Source organism: Lepisosteus oculatus, chromosome 5, assembly GCF_040954835.1.
Source record: "Lepisosteus oculatus isolate fLepOcu1 chromosome 5, fLepOcu1.hap2, whole genome shotgun sequence".
Classification (NCBI taxonomy): domain Eukaryota; kingdom Metazoa; phylum Chordata; class Actinopteri; order Semionotiformes; family Lepisosteidae; genus Lepisosteus; species Lepisosteus oculatus.
In genome coordinates, this window is record NC_090700.1 from 58,096,797 (window position 1) to 58,119,937 (window position 23,141).

The window sequence follows — 23,141 nt, forward strand, 5'->3', positions numbered from 1 at the left end:
TTCTTTTTTGGTAAGAATATGACATCAGCAAGTTGTATGTTATCATGTAAATGTATCCATTTAAGATACCTGATGGACAGTTAACTAAACCTGTACTGGTGGAAAATATTTTCCAATGAAAAGTCTGAACTTTACAAAACAGTGGTATTCTCCATCTTCCTTAATGTTGCTGACCCTTAGTAATTTGCAACTGACGTTTTCATTTCTTTTTAGCATATATGCTGTATTTCTTAGAGAAAATAGTGCTGATGTGATAAGATTTAAGAATAAGATTTCATTTCTAATTTGGGACATACATACGAAACCATAATTTACCAAGAAAAAATATAAATATTGCCATTTTATTAAACTAGTCAACTGAAATTAATCATATATTTGACAATGGGTAGTTGTCTGCCCTCAATCTCCATGTACTTTTTGGACACTCAATCTGTATATACCTATGCACATTTTGCACATATTCTATTGTTTTTACAGTGACTATGATCATATTTTGCACACAGCTATGTATTTATTTTTATTTATTTTATTTTGTATTATTTTGTATTACTGTACAGTACGTATTCTAATTTTTCGTCTATTCTGATGTCTGTTTTTTTGCTTGTCTTGGACTGCTGTAACACATCAATTTCCCTTCGGGATCAATAAAGTCTTATCTATCTATCTACATATGAGCCATTTTGGTGAACAGAAACTTTTTGCACTGTTCTCTTTTTTTTTTGCTTATATTTTATGCCTTGTGTGTTACCTCTTGGACTGACTGCCAGGTGGTTTAGTCACAGTATCGCGCAACACTTTGGATTTTGGTCATGTGAACATGAATGTGAAATGAAGTGACTCATTGGCAGGGTAAAACTTTTTGGAGGACCCATGCGAGATCATTTCTGAAACATTTAAGTTGGTAGAGATCCCGTTGGAAGAGAGGACTTTTACCAGGCTTTCCTGTTTTGACTTTATCAGTAAATGTGAAAAGTTCAGCCCAGTAGATACTTGTGATGCTGGAGGACACAGGCACCAGGAATCCTCAGAGTGCTCACAGAAAGCACTCAGTAGTTAGGGCAGGGTGCGGGCGTTTCTGTACAGATTACACTAAGGATCATGCAACAGTAGCTTTTTTTCTTGTCCTTGTATACAGTCAATGGTGTGAATACAGCCCCTTCAGCTACTCTGTCCTCTTTGTCTCTTAACAGTGAATGAGAATAAGTGAGAAGCACCAGTCAATGAATCAACTAGCAGGAAGGCCCGACCGGGAGTGGGGGGGGGGGGGCTGATTTCCCCTTAGGAATTGCGACATTAGGAAGTTCCTTGGTTCTATATATCTAGCACAGTTTAAATGAATCGTTCCCATTAGTGCGGTGAGAGGACAGCTCCATTAGAGGAAGGAGACTGTAACTTTGAATGTCACGGTGCAAACGGAACTGCAGCTGAGAGGAAGGTGACAATACCATTTATGATAATCATTCGCTGTCAAAGTTAAGGAACCTGGAATTATGACTTACAGCCTGGCGTGTGGTTCAGACTTAATTTGTGCTCTGTCAGTTACAGAGCAGCTCAAGACTAGCATATTGCCTCCTCCTGCTCATGCAATCATTTCTCTTTCAGTATAGTAAACAATAAACTGATTTTTTTCATTTGGCTTACAGCATTTAACAAGTGTTGCAGGTGCAATGAATAGAGCCCCTCTTTATTCAAATGTAAAGAGGAACCCCCGTGAGGGCAGGTTTTTACAGTAATATACTATACATGCAGTTACAATATGACACTCAAATAACTGAGGCAAAGGCAGTCTTTTATATAAAATGTTAAAAAGCCATGCCAGTGTATCACAATCACTCATTTGAAAAGAACATTGCTTAATGAGATCATCAGCATGGATGTCCAGTTGCAGACCTTTGTCTTGCTCACTGCAGATTACAGTCTAACCTTCATAAGAATGGTCAGAGGTAAACACTCAACTTTTTGCAGTCTCAATTTACCAAATCATATTGAAATTATCTGCAAGCAGGGTGCTGCTGTACTGCATTCCATTTAATAATGCATAGACTTATTAACAAGTTAAAAGCTATTTTAAATTTACCTTTTAAAGCAGTGCATGGCCATGCTAAAACCAAGGCTCAGATTCACAGCAGCTGAGTAGGATTAGGTTAAAAACATGCACATCAAAACAGATATGTATCACATTTGATACAAGTCTCAAAAGCCCCCATTGTACTTCTTAGGGTGCAGGAGAATCTAAATATAAGGCTTACTTCAAATTCAGCTCTAGAACAAAAATGAAGATCACTCCCATGACAGATATGAAAACCCCACAGCTGCTAAACAGTGTGACAGTCATGTTGAAGTCAAATGAGAAAGAAAAAGCTACAAATATATTATTCCAACCTTTCACCAGGTTGTGAAATTCAGCGTTTAAGAATGGAATTGACATTTATAACGTATGATTAGCTTTGTGCTGCACAGGGTTGGTATTCTTGCATAACGTAGTTTTCAACATATCCTCTAGTTATTCAGATATTCCTAGCATGTGAGTTAAGAAAACACTGCTCAAATTAATTTGCTGTCCCGTGTCACAGGACAACAGAAAAATCAAGGATACGGATGTGTTAACAGCACCTTTCACTAAACAGTCTGTTATATTTTTTATGATCTTTTATTTTCAGTCATACAGTATGTTCAGAGGAAAGCCATGATCAATTCTTCAGTTCTGTCTGAGTGACACTAATTATCAGTAATCTTCTCCATTAAAGAAGACCACATTTCTTTCTATTGATTAACACGACTCTCAAAGTGATTACATCTTGTCCAAATTGCTTGCTTAAAAAAAAAAGAACCTTAATTGAACACAATGACCAGTGGGACCATTAAACCTCGGAAAAACAACCCTTAATAATAGCTAGATGGCTGCCGCAAGTGCCTCCATCATTCAAGGACAGATCCACCTCTGGGTTGATCTTTTAACCCCCCTCCTCATCCTAACAGAACGGAGATAAGGCAGCAGGTATCCCCATCCAACATTACCTCCTGCGCAGAACTCCTGCTCCTGGTTGGCGACAGGACCTGTAATTCACTTTCATGTCTCTCCCCTCTCCAGTCACTGATCACCGATACACTGAGGAGGGAGAGCCCCCCCCTTCCCACCTCCCCACCTCCCCACCTCTTTTCCAACCCCTCCCTCTCTCCTAGCAACAATCCATTTATTCTGAGTGTGCCCATATCACAGTTGACAGTAATGATTTCCTAGCAAGTAAATTTTTGTTAAGATTAGTTTTCATATCTCTAAGTGACATTGACGGAATAGCTGTTGTGGTGTGGGGAGGGAATGGAGCCAGCTGGTTCAACATGAGAACCGCACAGCGGTGAATGATACAGTATCACTGATGGGCTGCAAGGAATTAAAACAGCATCCAGTTAGAAGAGCAATAATATTATTGGGAATAAGAGAGTATTGCATGCTGCAGGGACCATTTCTGTCCTACTGTATTTTATGCCGTATTTTTTGAGTAATATGAGTTATGTGGTGGTCCTAATTGGTAACAGAAACAGATACCCTTGTACTTTCTGTGATATTGTTTCATGACGACAGTTGCACAGACTGGAAGAAAAATTCTGTGTTTTATGGGTTGAGGTATTTAGGAGATTTGATTCCACTCTGCAAAGGTTCATCACTCCAGCAAAGATTAAAAGAAGACTTAACAGAGAAGGACCTCTGTACCACATTTAGTAAGCAGAGGAAGGACTATGACTTTAAATTCTGCTTATTTAATTAAGATGTACTTGAGAAATTGATAAAGTGATTTTGAAGATAAACTGAAGTAAAGGTTATAAATTCCCTTGATAATGTTCCAAACTGACGTATTGGTTGAATAGATAAAAATAATTGTAATCACAGTTACATTATATTATTATTATTGTTGAATCCTTGATTACAGTAAACCGTGTCCTAGTAAAAAAATTGTACATTGCTGTTATGTCACGTGTTGCTCTCTTAGTCACAGTGTGTTTTAATCAATAAATGAATATACAGGTATATTTTAATAAGAAATTAACTTCATCAAAATGATTGCAATGTGGGCTTGAAAAGTTTCAAAGTTGAACTAATAAAGTAAATTAATGCCAGGAGCAAATGGTCAGGTTTGTATGATAGGAACTGTGAAGAGATATTTACACAGTGTAATATCATTTATGGTTTCTGGAACTTCTTTGAAGACAATATTATAGTTTCTGCTGTGGACATTATTCAATAACATTACTGAAACTATTAAGTGAAACCGTTCTGAACCTTAATGTGTGAAGTTTCATGTATTAAGTATTATTTAACTTATTGAAAGGCATTTGCTAAGCAAATAAATAATATAGTGTAACCTTACCAGGACATTCCATTGTCCTGACTCAAAAATACCTTGGCTGGTTTGGCTTTATGAAAGAAATGACAGGAAATCCCACTTGATACATTAACAATATATAAGAAGCATTTTGCGATAATTCAGATGGCGGATGACAGGTCATGTACTGTATCACTTTTGCCTTTGATGTTTTTTGGAAACTGTCAAAAGGGGAAAGCAGAGTGTTGGACAACGTGCCATCTCCCTGGGTTCTGTGGTCTGCACTTTATTTGTAAATGCTTCATCTCCTGTATTTGAAAATACAAATAACAAATACTGTACAGTACATGTACATTGATTGGAAGATATTGGTCCTGTCACTTTGTTTCTGAAATGTGATCATGTGGATTTTGCATCTCCATATCAGCTGTGTAATTAAAAACTTTACTTTCTTGCCTGTTGTTTAATCTTTTGTCAAGCTGTGGAAAGTTGTACAATAAGAAGAGTCTGTTTTACCCATATACGTAAGTGATGTTTATCAGGATTTGAGTGTAGGGAGGGTGCCTTCTTACTTAGAAACTATCTAGAATATTTTGAAGCGGAATAGTATTTTTCTTTTTCATGGTTACTCATTGATCAGTCCCCTGTTTTTCTGATTCAGTGAAAGCAAACTTAAAACACATTCTCTTGTAATGTCAGATAATACTGGTGTTGCAACTTATGAATACAATCCCACAAATACATACAAATGGTAAAACAGTTTGTTACTGCAAAAGTTCAATACTAAATGCCAGGGGCAACACATCACCTTTGTCTACGTCAGTCCATCGTCATTACTAACTATAGCCCTTCTAAATCGGACTGCTTGACTTTGGGGCATTTAAGACACTGTCACTTTAAGGCTCATTTCACCCTTTCAGAATACCATATGTCTTTATTTGCCCTGAACTGCAATTATACATGTTTCTACTTTGGCCAAGTGCTTAAGAGATGCTGTCTTTTTCTGGTGTGAGTTGTTGTTCTTGTGTTAATTGTGCTTCACATTATCGTACCTTGGATTTTAATTTTAGTGTGCATCTATGCTACAGAAAAGTCTTGGTCATGAACCGATTGGTCATTTTTTATGGTCCCCTCTTATGACACTGAATCCAATTTGATTCTGTTAGTTCTTTTTCAGAGAATTATAAACCATGTCAGCCTCAGACCCTTGAGTCGAATGTATGTTGTAGAAGAAAGAGGGATTGTTTCTGCCTGATGGGTAAAAATTATTAGTGTCCAGTAGAGCATGAGTGTATGCATTGATTTGGGACATTTTGCAAGTTTTGTTCAGATCCGGCTTCAGAGGCATTAAATGGGTTTCACAGATGAAAAGTCAGCCGATATCCAACAATATTATAAATTACCCTTTAAACAGGTAACACTTACCTACAACTTAGCATTAGCTGAATCACAAATGTCTTAAGTTCATTTCATTAGGACTAAAGCTTGTTTTTGTATTTTGATGGGGCGGGGGTTGGTTTCATTAAAGAAGTCAGATAAGGTCAAGGGCCTTAATGTACCCATATCCAAGCGTGTGTCTAGTGCTTAAAGGCAGGAGGTGTGCTAGACATATGCATCTCATTGCAATTCAGAATTGTTTTTGTATGAATTTTAATTATCTAGCCCCATACAAAATATCATGACTAATGACCTGTCCTTGCTGCCCTGATATGTTTAATTTTGTGGATGCAGATGGACTGCTCAGACTGCCGTGTGCTCTCTGCGACCTTGCCCAGGCGTGCCATGGAAAATGGCACCACTGGAGCATGTCATTAGAGCCAAACAGATTTATGCCCTAAGATCTTGAGCCTGCTATAGGCCCATGGATAATATAAGACAGCATGATTATTTATTTTTTACATTATGTTTCAGGGGTCATTTTGGAAATTCCTGTTCAGTTCAAACTTCAGAAATTCATACTCACACATTTTAAAGCCACATTTGCTATTCGACTATGATTGACTAATATAAAATATAAAATACAGCTATTCAGCAACGTAAACCGTTTCAACCCACAGTTTCAAATCACTTTTTTCAAAAGGAATACCAACCAACATAATAGCATCAGGAGTTAATGGCCTGAAATTACAGGAGTATGGACAGACAGACAGGTTTTGCTGTTGAAAGAAGTTTTACATACCAAATAACAATAAAAGTAATTGGCAACATATTTAATGTGTTTTCCTCTCTCTTTCTTTTTTCCCAGGTATTTCAGTTACGAAGAAGACACACACTTGTAAGTTACTGAACATTTTTTGTGTCATTTTTCTCCAATACATTAATTTCTTGACCTTGACTTGATTATTTAAGTTTTGAAAAAAACAACAGAAAAAAATCTCTCCATTACTTCACATTTTTGGTCCTTCAATGAGCTCAGCACTACAGTGTGGTTTATGAAAAAGGCTATTCTCTTATTTTAATATTGTATTTACTTTTATAAATAAATCTATGATAACATAAGAAATTCCAACACGAGAACAGAGGCCAACCAAGTGAATTCATTAATACAGTATAATATGAAATATCATCCTATAGTTCTGCTTCATAATTATCGGCTTTGATTCACTTTTAGTTTAAATTGGGGACCTTTATCAGTAGTAATTACTGGAAATGGGTCAAGATCACCTTGTATCTCTGCAGACTCAATTGTCTGGAGTCTTTTCTCAAATCATGATGCTTTCTATGAAGTCAGTTTCTTCTAAATAGGACATGTGTGATTTTTCTGGGTTTTCGCACTGTGTTGTAACAACCTGTTAAGAAGGTATTTGGTGTTTAAATCACAGTTAGAATGCAGGCATGGGTATTGGTGAGCTATTTTAAATGCACTGGAACTTTGCATGCAATGCCTCTCTGACCATCAGTCAACACAGAATGTTGTCTTGCAGCTGTCTGTATGTTATGTTGTTGACTTTGTGATGTAACAAAACTGGACTGTTTCCTGCAATTAGCTTTTTTGTAAGAGAATTTATATTTTGAATTGTTTTATTCACATGAAAACAAAAAACATTAACGATTTTAAACTTCAGAGTATTTCAGGATATTTTAGTTAATACTTTGGAGTAAAATGTCCATTAAATGGTATATAGGTTTATAGAATGTTGTAAATCAATTGAATATACCAACTTATTTCATTTTTTAGATATGCAAAAATAGTGTATCAATGCAGTCATTATTAAAGTGCTTATGTATGAAATGAAAAGGGCACCAACGTTAACAAAGGAGTAGTTTCTGGTGCTAGAACAGATACATCCCTGATTTTTCACTGTCTGTTTAATTTTGTCCTGCATTTCAATTGGTTTCTTGTGTAACTGTCGTATTAACATTATTATATAAAACAGCAAAAATGTAAATTAAGCTTCCTTCTCATATGACTACATCACAGTCATGAGGAGAAATGCCAGCCAGTTTGCTGATGCTTTTCTTTGTTGTCTACTTTGTTGTCTGCTCAGCTCTCTACTTGAAACACAAGGATGTGGTTTGACTGTAACCCTAAAGTGCCTCTTTAACTTTGAACTGTCTCTGGCTGCTCTTTTTTCTAAGTTTGAGAGACATGAGCCAAAGAGACCTTGAAACATTATGTGACACAGCATGGCACTGCATGTGCACTGCTCATCCTCTGATAGCACAAGTTGAAGCTTAGCCAATATGCCTTCTAATCCAGAAATACAACACTTCAGAATTCTAAATTAGCTGTAATTAACCCATTGCCAATCAAGATGCCTGCATTCCTGGCAACTGAAGGGAGGAAAAAAGAATTTTAGACCATGAATCGCTGCATATTTTTGTGCATAATGTAAAGACCAACTTTGTTGCAGGCACATAGTATATCTTTATATAATCGTGTTTATAATTTTAAACAGGCATGCACACGGACACATACAGTATATATGAGTTAACTGTAATCCTCTATATTGGATGGGTTCACTGTATCCCAGAACTGTCTTTGTTTACTGGCTCTGCTGCTTTTCCAGATGCTTTGAAGAGCTTTATCATTTTTTTTTGTATGGGATGAGAGGCGGGGAGGTTTGATGTGGTGGCTAGCTGAATGTCTTAAACTTCTCGTTTGCCCCCAGGGGAGTCAACTGTTATCATTTTTGATTGGTAATCCTAGACTCCTCTCATGGGAAAGGCGCGTATCCATATGGAGAGCCATGAATCCGATGCTTTTTCTTTCTCTATCAATTTTCGCTGTTTTTGCAGGTGAAAGCAACTCTGGCCCAGCGCCCTGTTTTGAAGTTCAGATCTTTGTTGTTTGGAGCTGTGTGCACATGGTTGAGCTTGGAATGTAGCTGGAACAAATCTATTTTCTTGGAGAACATGTGATGCTGTTTCTCAACAGGAGAAAGTAGCTGGCTGACAAAAGGGTTTTTTGTATGCTGTGTGCCTCCAGCTTCAGGCAGAGTCCATTGGTAGTTTCCTTAACTCATAAGCATGTTTCTAAGACCAAAAGAAACTGTGAGCTGGATTGGTGAGCTACTCACAAGGGGATGTTTACAGAGGCTATCAATGCCTACCCAAGTGGTGTGGTTTCTTTATCAGCTTTATTACTTTTGTCTTGTGAAGCAGAATGTACTGCAGAATATGCTCAGCAACACCCAGCGAAATGGAATGCACCATTATGGTTGGAGAATGCAAGCTGTGGTCATACAGTTTTGAGCACGTTGACCTGTCTTTTATCACCATGTGCGAGAAACAGCTGTAATTTGAGAACAGTCCTTTGGATGAAAGTCTTTGACTTTGCACACTCTCCTTTGCTGCACATCCTGCTGCACCCTTAATTAGCCTACTGCACAACACCTTTTCAGGTTAAAGGAAAGGAATCAAAGCATATGTTTAAAAAGCCTGGGTTCAAAGCTGAGGAAAACTCTGTTATTCTATTTTATTTAAATGAGAACAAGCAGAAAAATGCAAATCTATCATACAAGAAAATCAAAGTCAACCTTGAACTTCCTCAGAACTGCTTAATTTAGCTGAAATATAGAGGGAGAAGGCCTGACCCAGGTCCAGTGATTAAAGCTCATTAATGAAGAGGCAGCACAAAATGATTCAAACACCATTAAAAAAGGCAAAAGCGTGGTAATAAGAATTACGCAGAAGAGGAGGAAGATGACAAAGTAATTCCCTCATAAGAAAATGGTACTTAATACAATTTATTTATGTGCTTGGCTTGCCTTCTCTTGTTACAAGCATTCAGACTACAGTCACAGCTGAGTAATTGGATGTGCTGCTAGTCTTTGGTGACTGATCAAGCTTTGGCCTTAAAAGCAAACTCCAAGACAGTTCTCCTCTGACTCGGATGTCAATATCTCCTCCCTGTAGCAGGAAAATGCTGCAACTGTGGTCGGTGTGTTCGTATTTCATTTCTTCACTGAGCTTGGAAAGATTGATTCAGCCCTTCAGAGCAGTTTGCCAGCCCCTTCATCAATATAAATTATAAGGGCAGCTGTATTCTGGCAGAAGTGTCTTAGATGTAGTTGTTCACTGAAAGTTAATAGGGTGAAGTATTCTGTAAAATAATGGTTCTAAGCTTCCAATACTTCATGCATAGCCCTAGTGACCATATCACCCCTTTCATTCAGCACAGGAAAGAATTTTTAAAATGGGCTCAGTTTTCTAAAGGCTCTATAATGTTGTGAAGGTCCATTAGCCACATTGCTCTTACTATAGTCCAGTTCTCTGTAAGAGATTGTCCCAGATTTTCCTGTAGCAGAAGTTTCTGGTATAACATATACAGTACCATGTGCATGAAAGCTCCAGTAAATAATACAAAGTGCTTGTTTTAATGTGAGATCTTTAAGGCTATATCTGTTTTGTTTTGAGTTTTTTTAAAACACCAGTTTAAGTTAGAAAGACACTTAAACTTAGACGTTTCTCATTGTTAACAGCCAGCATTGGAAATATCCCTCAAAGGCATATCACAATAAACACTTACAAATATTGGCTTGTTAGCTTTTCACCTTCCAAAGAACAGTAGTCTAGACTGCAGGTTTCACAAGGAATAATGTGTTTCCGTGTGCCCTAGAAAACAGAGGCATTGACCTGATAAACAGTATGTAACAACACTGATAGTTTAATAAGTAGCACACCAGCTTTTGTTTTAACCTGTTTGCTGAAGTTAAAGAGGTGAAGGGTTATTGTTGGGGAACCCTGACATTTTATTTCAGATTTCCCTTTGCAGCTAACAACAGATTTCTTCACTTCTGAAAGAAATCCCCTCCGATATATGAAAGTGCATTGCTGTGGAACACAAGAAGCATCACCGACTATGCAAGTTTCATATTCCTAGAAAAGTATTAAGCATCACTGCCCATATCTTTATCTGAGTAGTTTAAAACCCATCTAATTATGATAAAGCACAGTTTTTTGCAAGTCAATTGTTTAAATAGGGTGATTGTTTAAAGATGAAATAGGTGATACAGTATCTTATAAAGGAATGTAGTTTTTACTGATAATGCATAGGAAATCGAGGCTTGTTTTATTGTGGAAGATACTTAGGGTTATGTTTCTTATAAATGTTGTAGGAGATATACAGTGTTATTGCACAGGATATTGTATGGTTAATCTCTGATCAAGAAAAAAAAAGAAGTTTAAGCACACTTGTTCTTGCGGATTGATGGTAGAGGACTGCCCTGGAGAACATCAAAAGTGTGATAACAGTTAAAAAAATTGACTACGGCTGTCTTTCAGAATGAGCTGGAAAACGGATGCATTATTATTAGGTGTACTTCATTGTATCTTCTTAACTGTGTTTTGAGGCAAACATTAACAGTCTCTAATACCATGTTTAATAATGTTACGATTTTATAAAATAAAGAAATATCTGATAGAGCTTTGAATAAACAGCATTTCCCTTTTGTTGCTGTTTTTTCATGTGATCTTGTATATATTGTAACTATCAATGGAAATCTGTTTCAGATTTGTCTGAAGGGTTTGTACAAGTGATCAAGAAAAAAAATCAACTAAGCACTTGTTGGGCAACTTTCTTTAATTTTGAATAAAATTATTTTTAAAAATAATTGTTATGCTTTCCATGAATTATTAGGTGATGTTTCAAAAGGACCTCCTCCAGCCAAACAGTGGTTAATCAAAACTGTTTAGTAAACATTTTGTAATTTTGTTGAAAGCTGATTATCTGACACTAAGACTTCCCTTGCATTCTCTCAAATCCCCATAAATCCTCTTGAGTAAGAGAAAGCAGCTTCTATGTTCTACAGTATCTCTCTAATCGTTATGATGAAAACAACAAAAAAACACTGCCACAAATTGCTCTACCAGGAAGGCAAAAATCCAATCTAATTCTATCCACTGGTTCAAGCGTGTTGCTTTAATAACTATTTAACCCGTCCAAATGTGCCCTTGAGATAGCTAAACATTGTTGTCAGAAATAAAATAGCAATTCACAGCAACAATGATGGCAAAATGTAAAAAGCAGGCCTGAATGCGTGTTTGCAATATACCTTCTCTGGCACTGTGACGGAAATCATTCAACATACGACATGGAGTATTTAAAACTCTCCTAGATAACTCCCTGCTTCTGCTGCAGAGATATTCACATAACGGTTTAAATCTGAATCTAGACATCGTTTTCTTCCATGATACATGACACCATCAAAAACCTTGTATTGCTTCCCTTTCCAGGTGTTAATAACATTAGTATCATCATTTGTTTTTTAAATGACTCTTAGTATCTGGCCCAATCATAATCGAAGTCATTTTACAAACTTGTATTTTGTGGTTACTAAGTAACCAATGATAGTAAAAATTGAAATGTAAATTTCAAATAGACCAGTTTCAAAGTATTCCTAGTGCTTTTGTGAAATCTTCATACTGCTGATAATAAATCATAAATATGTGTTTTTAATAATTGCTTTACAATTGCTTACACTTATATAACTTATACACTTATACATATAGCGCTTTTTTGGACACTGAACTCAAAGCACTTTACAGGTAATGGGGATCCCCTCCACCACCACCAATGTGCAGCCCCACCTGGATGATGCAACGGCAGCCATAGTGCGCCAGTACTCTCACCACACATCAGCTCTCAGTGGGGAGGAGAGCAGAGTAATGCAGCCAATTCATAGTTGGGGATTATTAGGAGGCCATGATTGGTAAGGGCCAATGGGAAATCTAGACCTCATTATGAAAAGCTTGTATTATATATATCATACAACCACCCCCTTTTATACATCAGGTTGTGAGTGATCTGTATCATGCCCCTACTGTATGTTTGAAGCAAATATTTAACAGGTTGTGCGGTTGTGCTCTCTCAGTGCAGCCTTACCTCAAGTGACTGATGGCTTGGTAACCTGATTAAACTAATTTGTTTGCTGGATTTTATTATGCACACCTTGTGTGAGTGCAGCTCATTGCATCCCATCCAGAACCCTCTTGGAAATATGGCATGGCCTGTCAAGTAAAACTGTGCAGCGTATTGGCCTGATATAGTGGCTTTTCCTTTTTATTGCAAGCGATTAGATAGATGACACATATTGAACCGCTGGAGTTCATAAAACCTGTGTATGTCTAAGGAGTGCTTGGAAAACATGGCAGCTTTGTGCATGTGTGAGCAAGCACTGGCGTCTCCCACAAGAGCAAAGGCTGGTACACTGGAAGGAGAGGCATTGATTGAGGCAGTCTTTCATGAAGCGTTACCCTGCCGAGACTTGAGAGGCTGTCTATAAGCAACATCTGATGGCTCAGGGACTGTCAGCTGCAGTACTGACAGTGTTGTTCAGAAGTGGGCATGGGGGTTGTTTCCTTTGGTACTTGACAAAGGAGAACAATTCTTAATAATATATTTGTATATATGTACAGTATATACTGTATGATTTCCAGTGGTTAAGGCACTTGCTGATTGTGGCCACTATTCCCTATGGTTTTCTTGGCTCTCAGCAACACATCGAGTGAGGGACACTCCTCTTCTCCAGATCATTACAGAGGGGCTGTGCTGCCTGTGACAGGTTAAAAGTTGTAAGGCTCAAGGATGAGTTGGAGATCTCTGCCCACACTTTCTCATTCACCCCGGTATGCAATTGTGGGGTTAGTAGCTGCGAGCTGAGACATGAAACACCAACAGCTGGTTGTTTCAAATCAACAAAAGTAGCGCTTCTGTATTTAAAAAAATGACCATATTAATTGAACCAACTTGTGCAACTTTTTATTGTTGTTTGTGCTCCTCACCTACAGCAAATAGTCTTAAATTCTGCCAACTTTTTTCTGTTAATTAAATCAGTTGCTTGCCTGTTGCTTTATCATATTGGATTCTGTACATAAAATTAAATACAGCATTAAATCAAATTTTCGATTGAGAAGAGTGCAGAATGCAGATGCATGATTATTAATTCTGCTTTAGTATGAAGCTGCTTAATCATGTTGCAACCTTCACTTTATACAGTATGGATTTGTTTTTAGTTTTTTTTTACTTTGCGGGTAGCGCATTAAGCACATTGTTAGTTTCAGTTACAAAGTAATTCAGAAAGTTACAGTCCCACTGTAAAACCCCAAAAAAAGCATTGATCTACTCGAATGTATCAGATGTTCCTGTTATGTTAGGAAGAGGATCAGCACTATCAGCTGCTGGAAAGCACTTGAGATGCAGTTCAAACAAAAAAAAGGACATCAAACAGTACAGCCATACAGGCAAGAGGCACATGATCTTAAAAACAAATAGGAATCATGGATAGTGTCTTCAGTATGACATGAAGCAAAGGAAAAAAGTAATACAGCTGGCATAGCTTCGGTTGTTTCTTTCAAGGACAAGGAAAAAACTCATCTTGCATTCTTTCCCAGAGTGTCTGTTTTTCAGATTTTAACTCGGCTTGCCTTGGATAACAATAACATCCAAAGAAATCCCTCAGTTTAAATTGCTGCACTCAGTCTTGGACAATAGATTTAGTTTACCAAAATGACATATTCTTCTTAGCTAATACAATCAAATGAGTCCGTAGTGAGTTCAAATGTCTTTAAAGTGTAGTACATATTCGTAACAGGAAGAATGAGGGAAAAAAGACAATTTACAATAGCTGCTGGCAAAAGCCCATGTGTCCTATTCTGGACAACCCTAGCCTTTTTGATGCTTCTTTCCAAAATGATCTTTTCAAGTATATAAAGATGACTTGATACTAATCCTATGTCTGCCGTAGGTGAAGCATATTGGGGTGATTTGTATGAAAAACTTTCTCGTCTCACATTACGAAAGCAACAACAAACCATGATGGAAAGAATGTCCAGACTGCTACAGACAGGGCTCTTGGAGGTTTCGGGAGCAGATATAAATGTGGTCTGTGTTTAAGCTTTGTCAATGATTGTATGTGCACACCTTTAACTGAGGTTTTCTCTATTTCTGACATCATTTCTGAGCTCACATTTTTGTCTAATACTGCACTTTTTCCACCCATTATGATTAAAGAATTTGCTTGGACTTCTATTTTTCCGTTTGTAAGCACATGATACAGAGAAAGAATTGTGACATTAAAGCCATATCAAGCACTGTTTTGTCTTTTAGCCAATGTTTTCTTTTAATAAATAGTATTTTAGATCCTTTAAAATACTCTAACATATTCACTATTTGCATTACCTTCTTTTATGGTTTCTTTCAGATTATTTATCACCTTGGATGTTTGCTTTAAAATTTAATTTAATCTATTATCAGAACTTAATTAGAACCCTTGCCTTTTCATCCTCATCTGTTCACATGCACTAGTTCTCACAGTATCTTGCAACACAGTTTTTTCCAAACTTCAGCAAAAAAAAGAAAGGAAATAACATTGCAGGACGAAAATGTCTGTGATTTGTTGCTGGGTATTTGTTAGTTTTTGGAGACCAAATCAGAGCCAGTTTGATTTTTAACCACTTTTGTTGTGAAACAACAACCTTTGGACTCTTTGCTTCTTCTGGTCTCCATCTTTATTGATGATTTTGTCGCCTATTATGGCATTTAACCTGTCTCTCAATGAATGCCTTTGCAATTCCCTTAGAATTGGAGACCCATACAGTGTGTCTGTCATCTGCTAATATACAGTATAGAGAAACGTATCAGATATTAGACTAGGTTGTACTGTTTGTTTTGCTAGTGTTCCTCTTGCTGTTTATTGGTTGGGATTCTGTGAAGAGGAATGGTCTGAATCCAGTCTTGCAGTGGGCTGTCCTTTTGTATTTTACCACAAGTGAATGGTGATGGTCGTGAAGCATTGTCGCTATGGCAAGTAAACACAAGTGACAAGGACACAAAACATTGATGAGGTGGCTGAAATTCACTAATCTGTTAAAGCAGTTTTACTCCTGACAGTTTAATGTTCAGATAGCCATAGGTAAATCAGCGAAGCACATCAGAGAGGCAGGATTCAGTCCATTTGTGCTGATATGAGCCTTCCTAATGAAGCTGACCTAGTCGCCCATGGGATGCGTTGGGAGCTGGGCACTGCCACGATACTGCCATGACAGTTTTAAGGGGTTTTTGTTGCTCATCAGTTTTTTGGTATGTCAAACATAAGACAAGATATTAACCTCAGTGTGTAATGATATGTTTGATTCATCTAGCTTGACATGCAGGTCATTGCTCACCTCCAGATATGTTCCAAATGGGATTCTCTGGGAAGTTTTAAGATGGGTATCATAATGAAGTGTCCTTGTGCCATCATTAGCTTTGTCTTTCACAAACAGCTCAGCTAGCCTAAGATCACCTTTAGCCAGCTTGCATGTGGGAAACTTAAGGCCTTTGCAGTTACTAAGCAGAGCTTTGTGTTTGAGGTCTCCACCTGACCAAAACAATTACAGTGTTTCTTGCATCTAGCTTGTAATACGTGCTACCACCTTGACCCTTGACAATTTTTGTTTAAACATGTAATTGCATTGACTAAAAGCACTACAACATGAAGCAATTAAAGGTTACTTTATAATTCTTCTTTGACAACAATGTACTACTGTATAATAAAGTGCAAAGTTAAGGCTGTTCCGCTTTTAAGATTGCAGATATATGAAAAATGCCTTCTGTACAGTATGTACTGTATTAATATTGCATTAAAGGTTCAATTTAAGCACATACTGTATTAACTGAAAATAAAATATCAACTGAAAAATATGCCACAATTAGAGGCGTTATATTTGAAGTATGCCACCCAGAAGGATTATTATTATTATTAAAAGTATGTTATTAAATTGGACAAACAAAGTCGTTCTGCCAGAGACAAATGACTTGGTGACAGGCAGCTATTAAAGGCAAGCTGGGCCCATGAAATAGATTGTGTGCTTTGTTAACCTGGGTGACATTCTGTAGGCGAGCTGTGTCTGTGGTGCTACCAGACTGATTAACCACACCATTAATCAATTACAAGGAGCAGAAGGTGAAGCCAGGGAGATGATGTTTAGACACACAGAGCATGAGTCAGTTTTGTAAGGGCACACAGACACGTATAACTTAATTATTGGTGTCAGAAAAACGACCATGTCCCCTTTTTTTCCAACGTTTGCATTTTATTGTTCATGCTTCCTGGCAGTAAAGACAGTTTGCATTGGTTGGTGTGATATTTCACACCGCCTGGTGGAACAAATGGAGAATATAAATTTAGATTAAAAACTATTCCTGGTTTGCAAAAGCATGAACGTTTGTTTGGTCAGTGAGCACCTTTTGTGATTCAATGTGGTCTAGTCTTACACTCTGTAAACAATAAAGCAACAGGTCAGATACACCATTATGACATTACAATGAGAAAAACAGCTAAAACCTGTTAACCCAGATCTTCATAAAATACAGCCTCTTGGAATTGTTTATATAAATCTCCTTGAACACCTCCTTGTACTGCACTTACAAGACAAAATTCAGCCAAGCTTAAAATAAACAAGCAGTTACAATTATAAAAACATCTTTGAGAGGATTGAAGTATAGTAGGACCGTGGATTGATAATGATGGAACAGACATAGATTTCTTGTTTGTGTTGTGTGAAGAGCTACCGTATGTGTGCTTACAATGTGTGTTCAGCTTATTGTTACATTCATGATTTCAGAAAACGTCTGCAAAAAATAACAAGTACTGTTCACACATAATTGGTCCTTTTTAAATCCAGAGCTGGTTAATGGGCTTTTTTTTTAATTGAGTGTGCATTAAGATTAATTGTTTTCTCACTTTCTTTATAGCATCCTCTATCTGAATAGTTTGTCTGATACATTATATTATTTGGAGTCTGCTTTCTTTTATTCCAAATGGAAAGGAAAGTTTTCTCCATGGCTCTGAATATGGATCTGTTTGAATGACATCAAATTAATGAATGATGCCCCCTGTAATGGATCTAATATCAGTTAGGCAAGCAACGGGTGAGTGTTCCTGTTGCTTTAGGTGGTACCAGGAAAAGCTTTACAAACACAGGAGTGTGTGAGAAAGGAAAAGAAAAAAAGGTACAAGTTAACCTATTGTTCAGAAAGCCATCATTAAGATTCAGCAGATAATGGGTATGCGGTTTTACACGCCTAAGCTTTACACAGTTACAAACATCAAAGAAGGGTTCAGAAACTGCAGTGTGTGATGCAGATAAAAGCACGTTACACAAGGAAAAGCACATTACTCCCGTCTGCAGTACGCCTCCATCTCCTGTTCTGCCTCATGAAGTAAAGTGTCTTAATTTGTTGTTCTTGTTGCAAGCTCCTCCAACATAATTAACATCTGGCTAAACTACGATAGCCTGTGATTAAGTGGCAGCTACCTTAATGATGTGGAGCATTTCTGGAGGTTAGTTAACTTGAAAGATCAAGTTCATTTCTCACCTGGTGTTAGTCATTAAAAGCCAACCTGCATACTTCAGATTGGACTAGCAGTGTTCAAGTCATAGATGAAAGAGCTGTTTGCAGCAACAGTGTATCTGGGTATATTTAGGAGCACTTGTTGTCTTTGAAAAATAAATACTGTTTACTGCATTTTGTAGTAAAGCAAAAGCATTGTTTACTTTGCTTTATCATTGCATTTCCTGTGTTTAAACTTCAGTGTATTTCATGCTAATTGATTTTCCATTATGATTGTGACCTTGTTATTGCTCTTCACATTTCGGTTTTCTGCCTTGTCGTTAGATTTTATAATATAGATTATTATTCAAATTGTGAATGAGAAAAGGGTTATCCCCCCAAAACAAAAACAATCAAAATACTCCAACTGTTATGTTCTCTGTTGCAATATGATTTTAGAGTACACTGCTTTGGAAATAAAAAAAAGAATCTGTTGCACATTCTTATGGATTGTAAAAATAACCTTTCCTTTGTAGTGCTTCCCTGAAAGACCTGCTCAAATACAGAAATGTCTCCTTAAAACAAATAACTATACCAGGCTAAAATTTCACAGTGTTATCAAGTGACAAAGGGTAGTGATGTGTTCTTAAAATCTTGCGGATGTTAAAGAATATTAGCTCTTCAGTTTATCTACTCACATTTCATTGCCTTTATGATATTCCAACTATATAAATGAATATTATTAATTTAGAAAGGAAAAAATGCATTTTGAATCAATCTTTTGTGTAGCTAATGTAAACTTCCCATAGTTTATTTCATCCTGGATAAGGGCATATGCTAAGAAAATAAATCATCATTATAATAATTCTAATCAATTTTCCTTATATCCTCCAAATAAATTGTAATTTTTTAATGGAATTTAATTGGCAATGTATTTTTCTGTTCCAAATAAAAAGTTTAAAAATCATGCACTGTTGCTGGCTTTAAATTAAATCAAAGTTCTAGTTACCCTGTGCCTATTGCTTATATTCTCTGTATTTCAATAGGTTTCTATTCTACTGAACAAGGCTTGACACATGCAGTATACTGCATCCGCAACCCACTGAAGTTCAGCAGGTGTGAGCCTGGTCAGTACCTGGATAGGAGACCTCCTGAGAAAAACTAAGGTTGCTGCTGGAAGAGGTGTTAGTGAGGCCAGCAGGGGGCGCTCAGCCTGCGGTCTATGTGGATCCTAATGCCCCAGTATAGTGACGGGGACACTATACAATAAACAGGCGCCATCCTTCGGATGACATGTAAAACTGAGGTCCTTAAAAATCCCAGCGCGTTTCTCGAAAAGAGTAGGGGTGTGACCCCAGCGTCCTGGCCAAATTTCCCATTTGCCCTTACAAATCATGGCCTCCTAATAATCCCCCTCTGAATTGGCTTCATCACTCTGCTCTCCTCCCCACTGAGAGCTGGTGTGTGATGAGTGTTCTGGCGCACTATGGCTGCCGTCGCATCATCCAGGTGGGGCTGCACACTGGTGGTGGTGGAGGGGATCCCCATTACCTGTAAAGCGCTTTGAGTGAGTGTCCAGAAAAGGGCTATATAAGTGTAAGCAATTAATAATTATAATTATTTCCGTAGTATGTAGTTGTACAGTATGTATCAATCATTAGGCCTTGTTTCATTTAGTAATAAATATTGTAATAAACAATGTATAAACAATGCCATCTCTTAGAATAGCTTTTCTAATTTTAATATTAAGCTAGGGCTGGAATTTTACTGCTCTTTCTGTATTTTTACTACAGTCCCATAGATTTTGCTGTTGAGAGCCTTGACTGAAAAGTATTGTACTAATAAATGTCAGTTGCATTTAATTGTTTGCGTGTCAGCTAAAGAGGGTACGCCACCACTTATAATGTATGTATCATGAAGTGAAATCTGGGAATATATCTATGTCTCATAACTCAAAAGGGCATAGCAACCACTGTGATTCTTGTATCCTGTCTCAGTGACATGGAATTGAGAGTTGTTACAATGCTTTTACAATGATAAATTCAGTCCGAAACCAGTGTCGGTGATGAAAAATATCCCTTGATGAAACCACAGAATTCATTTACATGTTTTGAGATTTTTTTAAATTGAAGTGGAGTTTCCTGCTCAGTCAAATCCTGGTCAAGGGTTGTCTGTTCAGGGCTGTGTCTGAGTTTCCAGTAGTCTTGGATACACAGTGCCCTGGCATTTCAGTTACCCACACAGAGCTAGAGAGCAAGAATGTACAGTGAGCTAGGCTTTTTAGCTTCTTTATTTCATTGATTATTTTCTTTCTCCCTCTAATTTTGATTTCTGTTTTTTCCCATGTTTTGGGCCATACAGCTATGGGCAAAGACTTGCAATGCAGGGAGAGGAATTTCCAGGGCAGGAGGATGTACTGGCAAGCTGTGGTATGAGGCACAAAGAGTGCAGGGCGAGGACTCAAAAGGCCTCTGAGCTGTTTATCCTGTGAGGCAGAGCCTGTAAGAGAACTACCAAAGCAAATAGGGTAGCGCTGTTGACACTGGGTCAGGGTGTCTTTGTGTGTGCTATTTCAGTGAAGCCTTTTCTTTGCTACGTCTTTACATAAATGCAAAGGTGTTTCAAAGGTATTTTTGCTTTTCTGTGCTTATTTATCCTATACCCTTCCTCCATGTTTCCAGATATAATATTGTTATTACACTTTGCCTCAAGAGGGTTAATCTTAATAGGAGGCCTAACATATACAATTAAAGTATTACTGTAATTGATAATTTAAGTGTTCTCTTAAATTGAGTCCCTAAATAGCTACAAGTCTCTAAAGGCTATTAAATGGGATGCATTTCTTTTTTTAGTATTCTGTAAGTTGGTGTATTCAGTGCCTCAGAAATTATAAGAATTTTCAATCACAAAGCTGCAGTTTATTTATTGTCATTATTAGGAGTATCAATGATGTTAGTAAAGTTGCAGTGATTGTGGCAGCTGCAGTAGACATACTGTAGTAGCAGTGGTATTTATAAGTGAAGGTGTGTTTTTTAAAAAAAAGTGCAGACAGCGAATGGTTCAATTACAGTATCAATAACTTTAAAAACCTTTAATAATATTAATAGTACTAAGGAAGATTTTTGTTTATGTCCTTTAGTTTTTTTTTGGGGGGGGGGCAGGGGGATATAAAGATTAATGAGAGCATCTCAAGAAACCTGGCTCAGTTCGTTACGTCCAGCTCAAAATCTGGAGGTTTGTGTGCAAGAGAGGTTCGACACTTCTCGTGCTTCTTGTGCCAGAAGAAATTTAAAGGTGTTGTGAAAGACTAAAAGTGGGCCAAGAGCCGAGGCTTAATGTTGACCTACCTTGTTCAAAGGTTCTAGGAAAAAGTTTTGACAGGTTTTCTCCTCTGTGGACCACATTACAAATGTGAAATAGCGCAGGAGGAACAGGCCCAGTGATGAATGACTACACCTTAATGATAGCATCCTCATAAGTCAAGTGTAAAAGTATAAAGAGCATGCTAAAAGGGGTCTGGCTGGCATTACTGAAAATGCGAGACAACCTTGCTTTAACAAAGGAAGAAAGCAAGATAGTGCGTGCATGTGTTGAATAGCCTGAAGATCCCCCTCAATCTTTTGGAAGAGTTGTTCCCTCTGGTGTGGCAGTTGTTTTTTATAGTACATAGATCTCCAGCAAAGTTGTTTCTTTCGTTGACACTCCAGATGTTAACAAATGACCATAATATACTGAGGGATAACGGCAGACCTCTCTGGGATGGTGCTCAAACTTAATTTAACAAAGGGAGTCTTAAAAGATCTGTAAATCACACTGAGTTCTCCTTTGCCAGAAGTGTGCTTTCAGCTGCATGCAGAATAATGGATTAATGTTTTTACTTTCCTGATCTTATACATACAGTGGATTGAATAGAATGTAAACTGTAAAATATATAGAATTAACTGTAAGCAATATAATGTTTTTGTTTCAGATTTCCTCCTACATTCAAACAATAGCCCATATATCACACATATTTTTAAGTACTCCCACATCGGAAAGGTCTCATTTTATGAATGTTTAATATGATTTTTAAAATTAGCTTGATTCTTTTATAGGTTTTAGGATTGTACATTTCTATCATTATTACTACTATTGTTAATGTTACTGAAAATTCAACTTTCATGATTATAGGATTTAAAGAAATCTAGATAGATATATTTTTAGAATTACAATGTTTAAAATGAGCTCTATATAAAACATCTTTGTAGAGAATGTTTTTACTTTGTTACCTTTGGATTCTAGTTTCCAGAAATTTTTTTGTTTCACTCTTCGGTACAGCCTGGGAGCTGTTACACTGACCAATGTATAATTCTTATCATATCATATTTCACAAAATAAAGTGCTGAATGTGAATTTTCTTGGTCTTTGCCCTTGTGCATAAGTGCACCCACTTTTTGTCTTTTAAGGAATTTGAAGGTCATACAGAGTCTCTTTTTTTTACTGTATATTTTATTTTTCTCACAAATTTAAAACCCAGTTACTGTACTTGTCTTTGAATTATTCCCATGGTTGTTGCTTTTTTTGTCTCCTTCTTCACATTCATTTCTACATGTATTTGGAAGGCAATGTTGAGTGTAGTTTAACATCACTTCCATACAGTATGTGTTTGGTTCGTGGAACATGTCTTAGTAGGGTGAAAACACACTCATGCTCACACCTTTCAGAAAGCACCACTAATCAGAAGAAGCTTTTAGCCAAAAAAAATGTTTATCTTTTATTTTTCAGTAGCTGAAAGGTTAACTATTGTGGTTTACATGTTGTCTTTTTTCCATTGATGACATAACTCCATAATGGCAAAGTTGGAAGAGAGTTGGTTGAATTTGTATTTGGCAATACATCATGCCCTCCAGGAGGTCTACCTCATATGCTCCACTATAATGAAGTTCATTTGTTAACTTCCTGAGAAAGGCCACGTTCTCCAGTTGCCCTTTTCAACGCGGAATGCAATTGTTACCGAAGTTGTGTGGCAAAAAATAGTAAATGTTTTTTCAAACGACAGCCTGGCAAATGTGAACGCTCTACAT

General features: G+C 37.1%; 1 protein-coding gene across 2 annotated transcripts in view; it reads left to right on the forward strand.

Annotated features, from left to right (window-relative positions):
- Positions 1-23,141, forward strand: part of roraa (RAR-related orphan receptor A, paralog a) — a 264,425-nt gene that overhangs the window by 163,229 nt on the left and 78,055 nt on the right. For both annotated transcript variants that reach the window (XM_006628912.3, XM_015343695.2), the window contains exon 2: positions 6,568-6,597. In XM_006628912.3, coding sequence (XP_006628975.1) covers positions 6,568-6,597 — 30 coding nt within the window. The remainder of the gene's footprint in view (positions 1-6,567; positions 6,598-23,141) is intronic.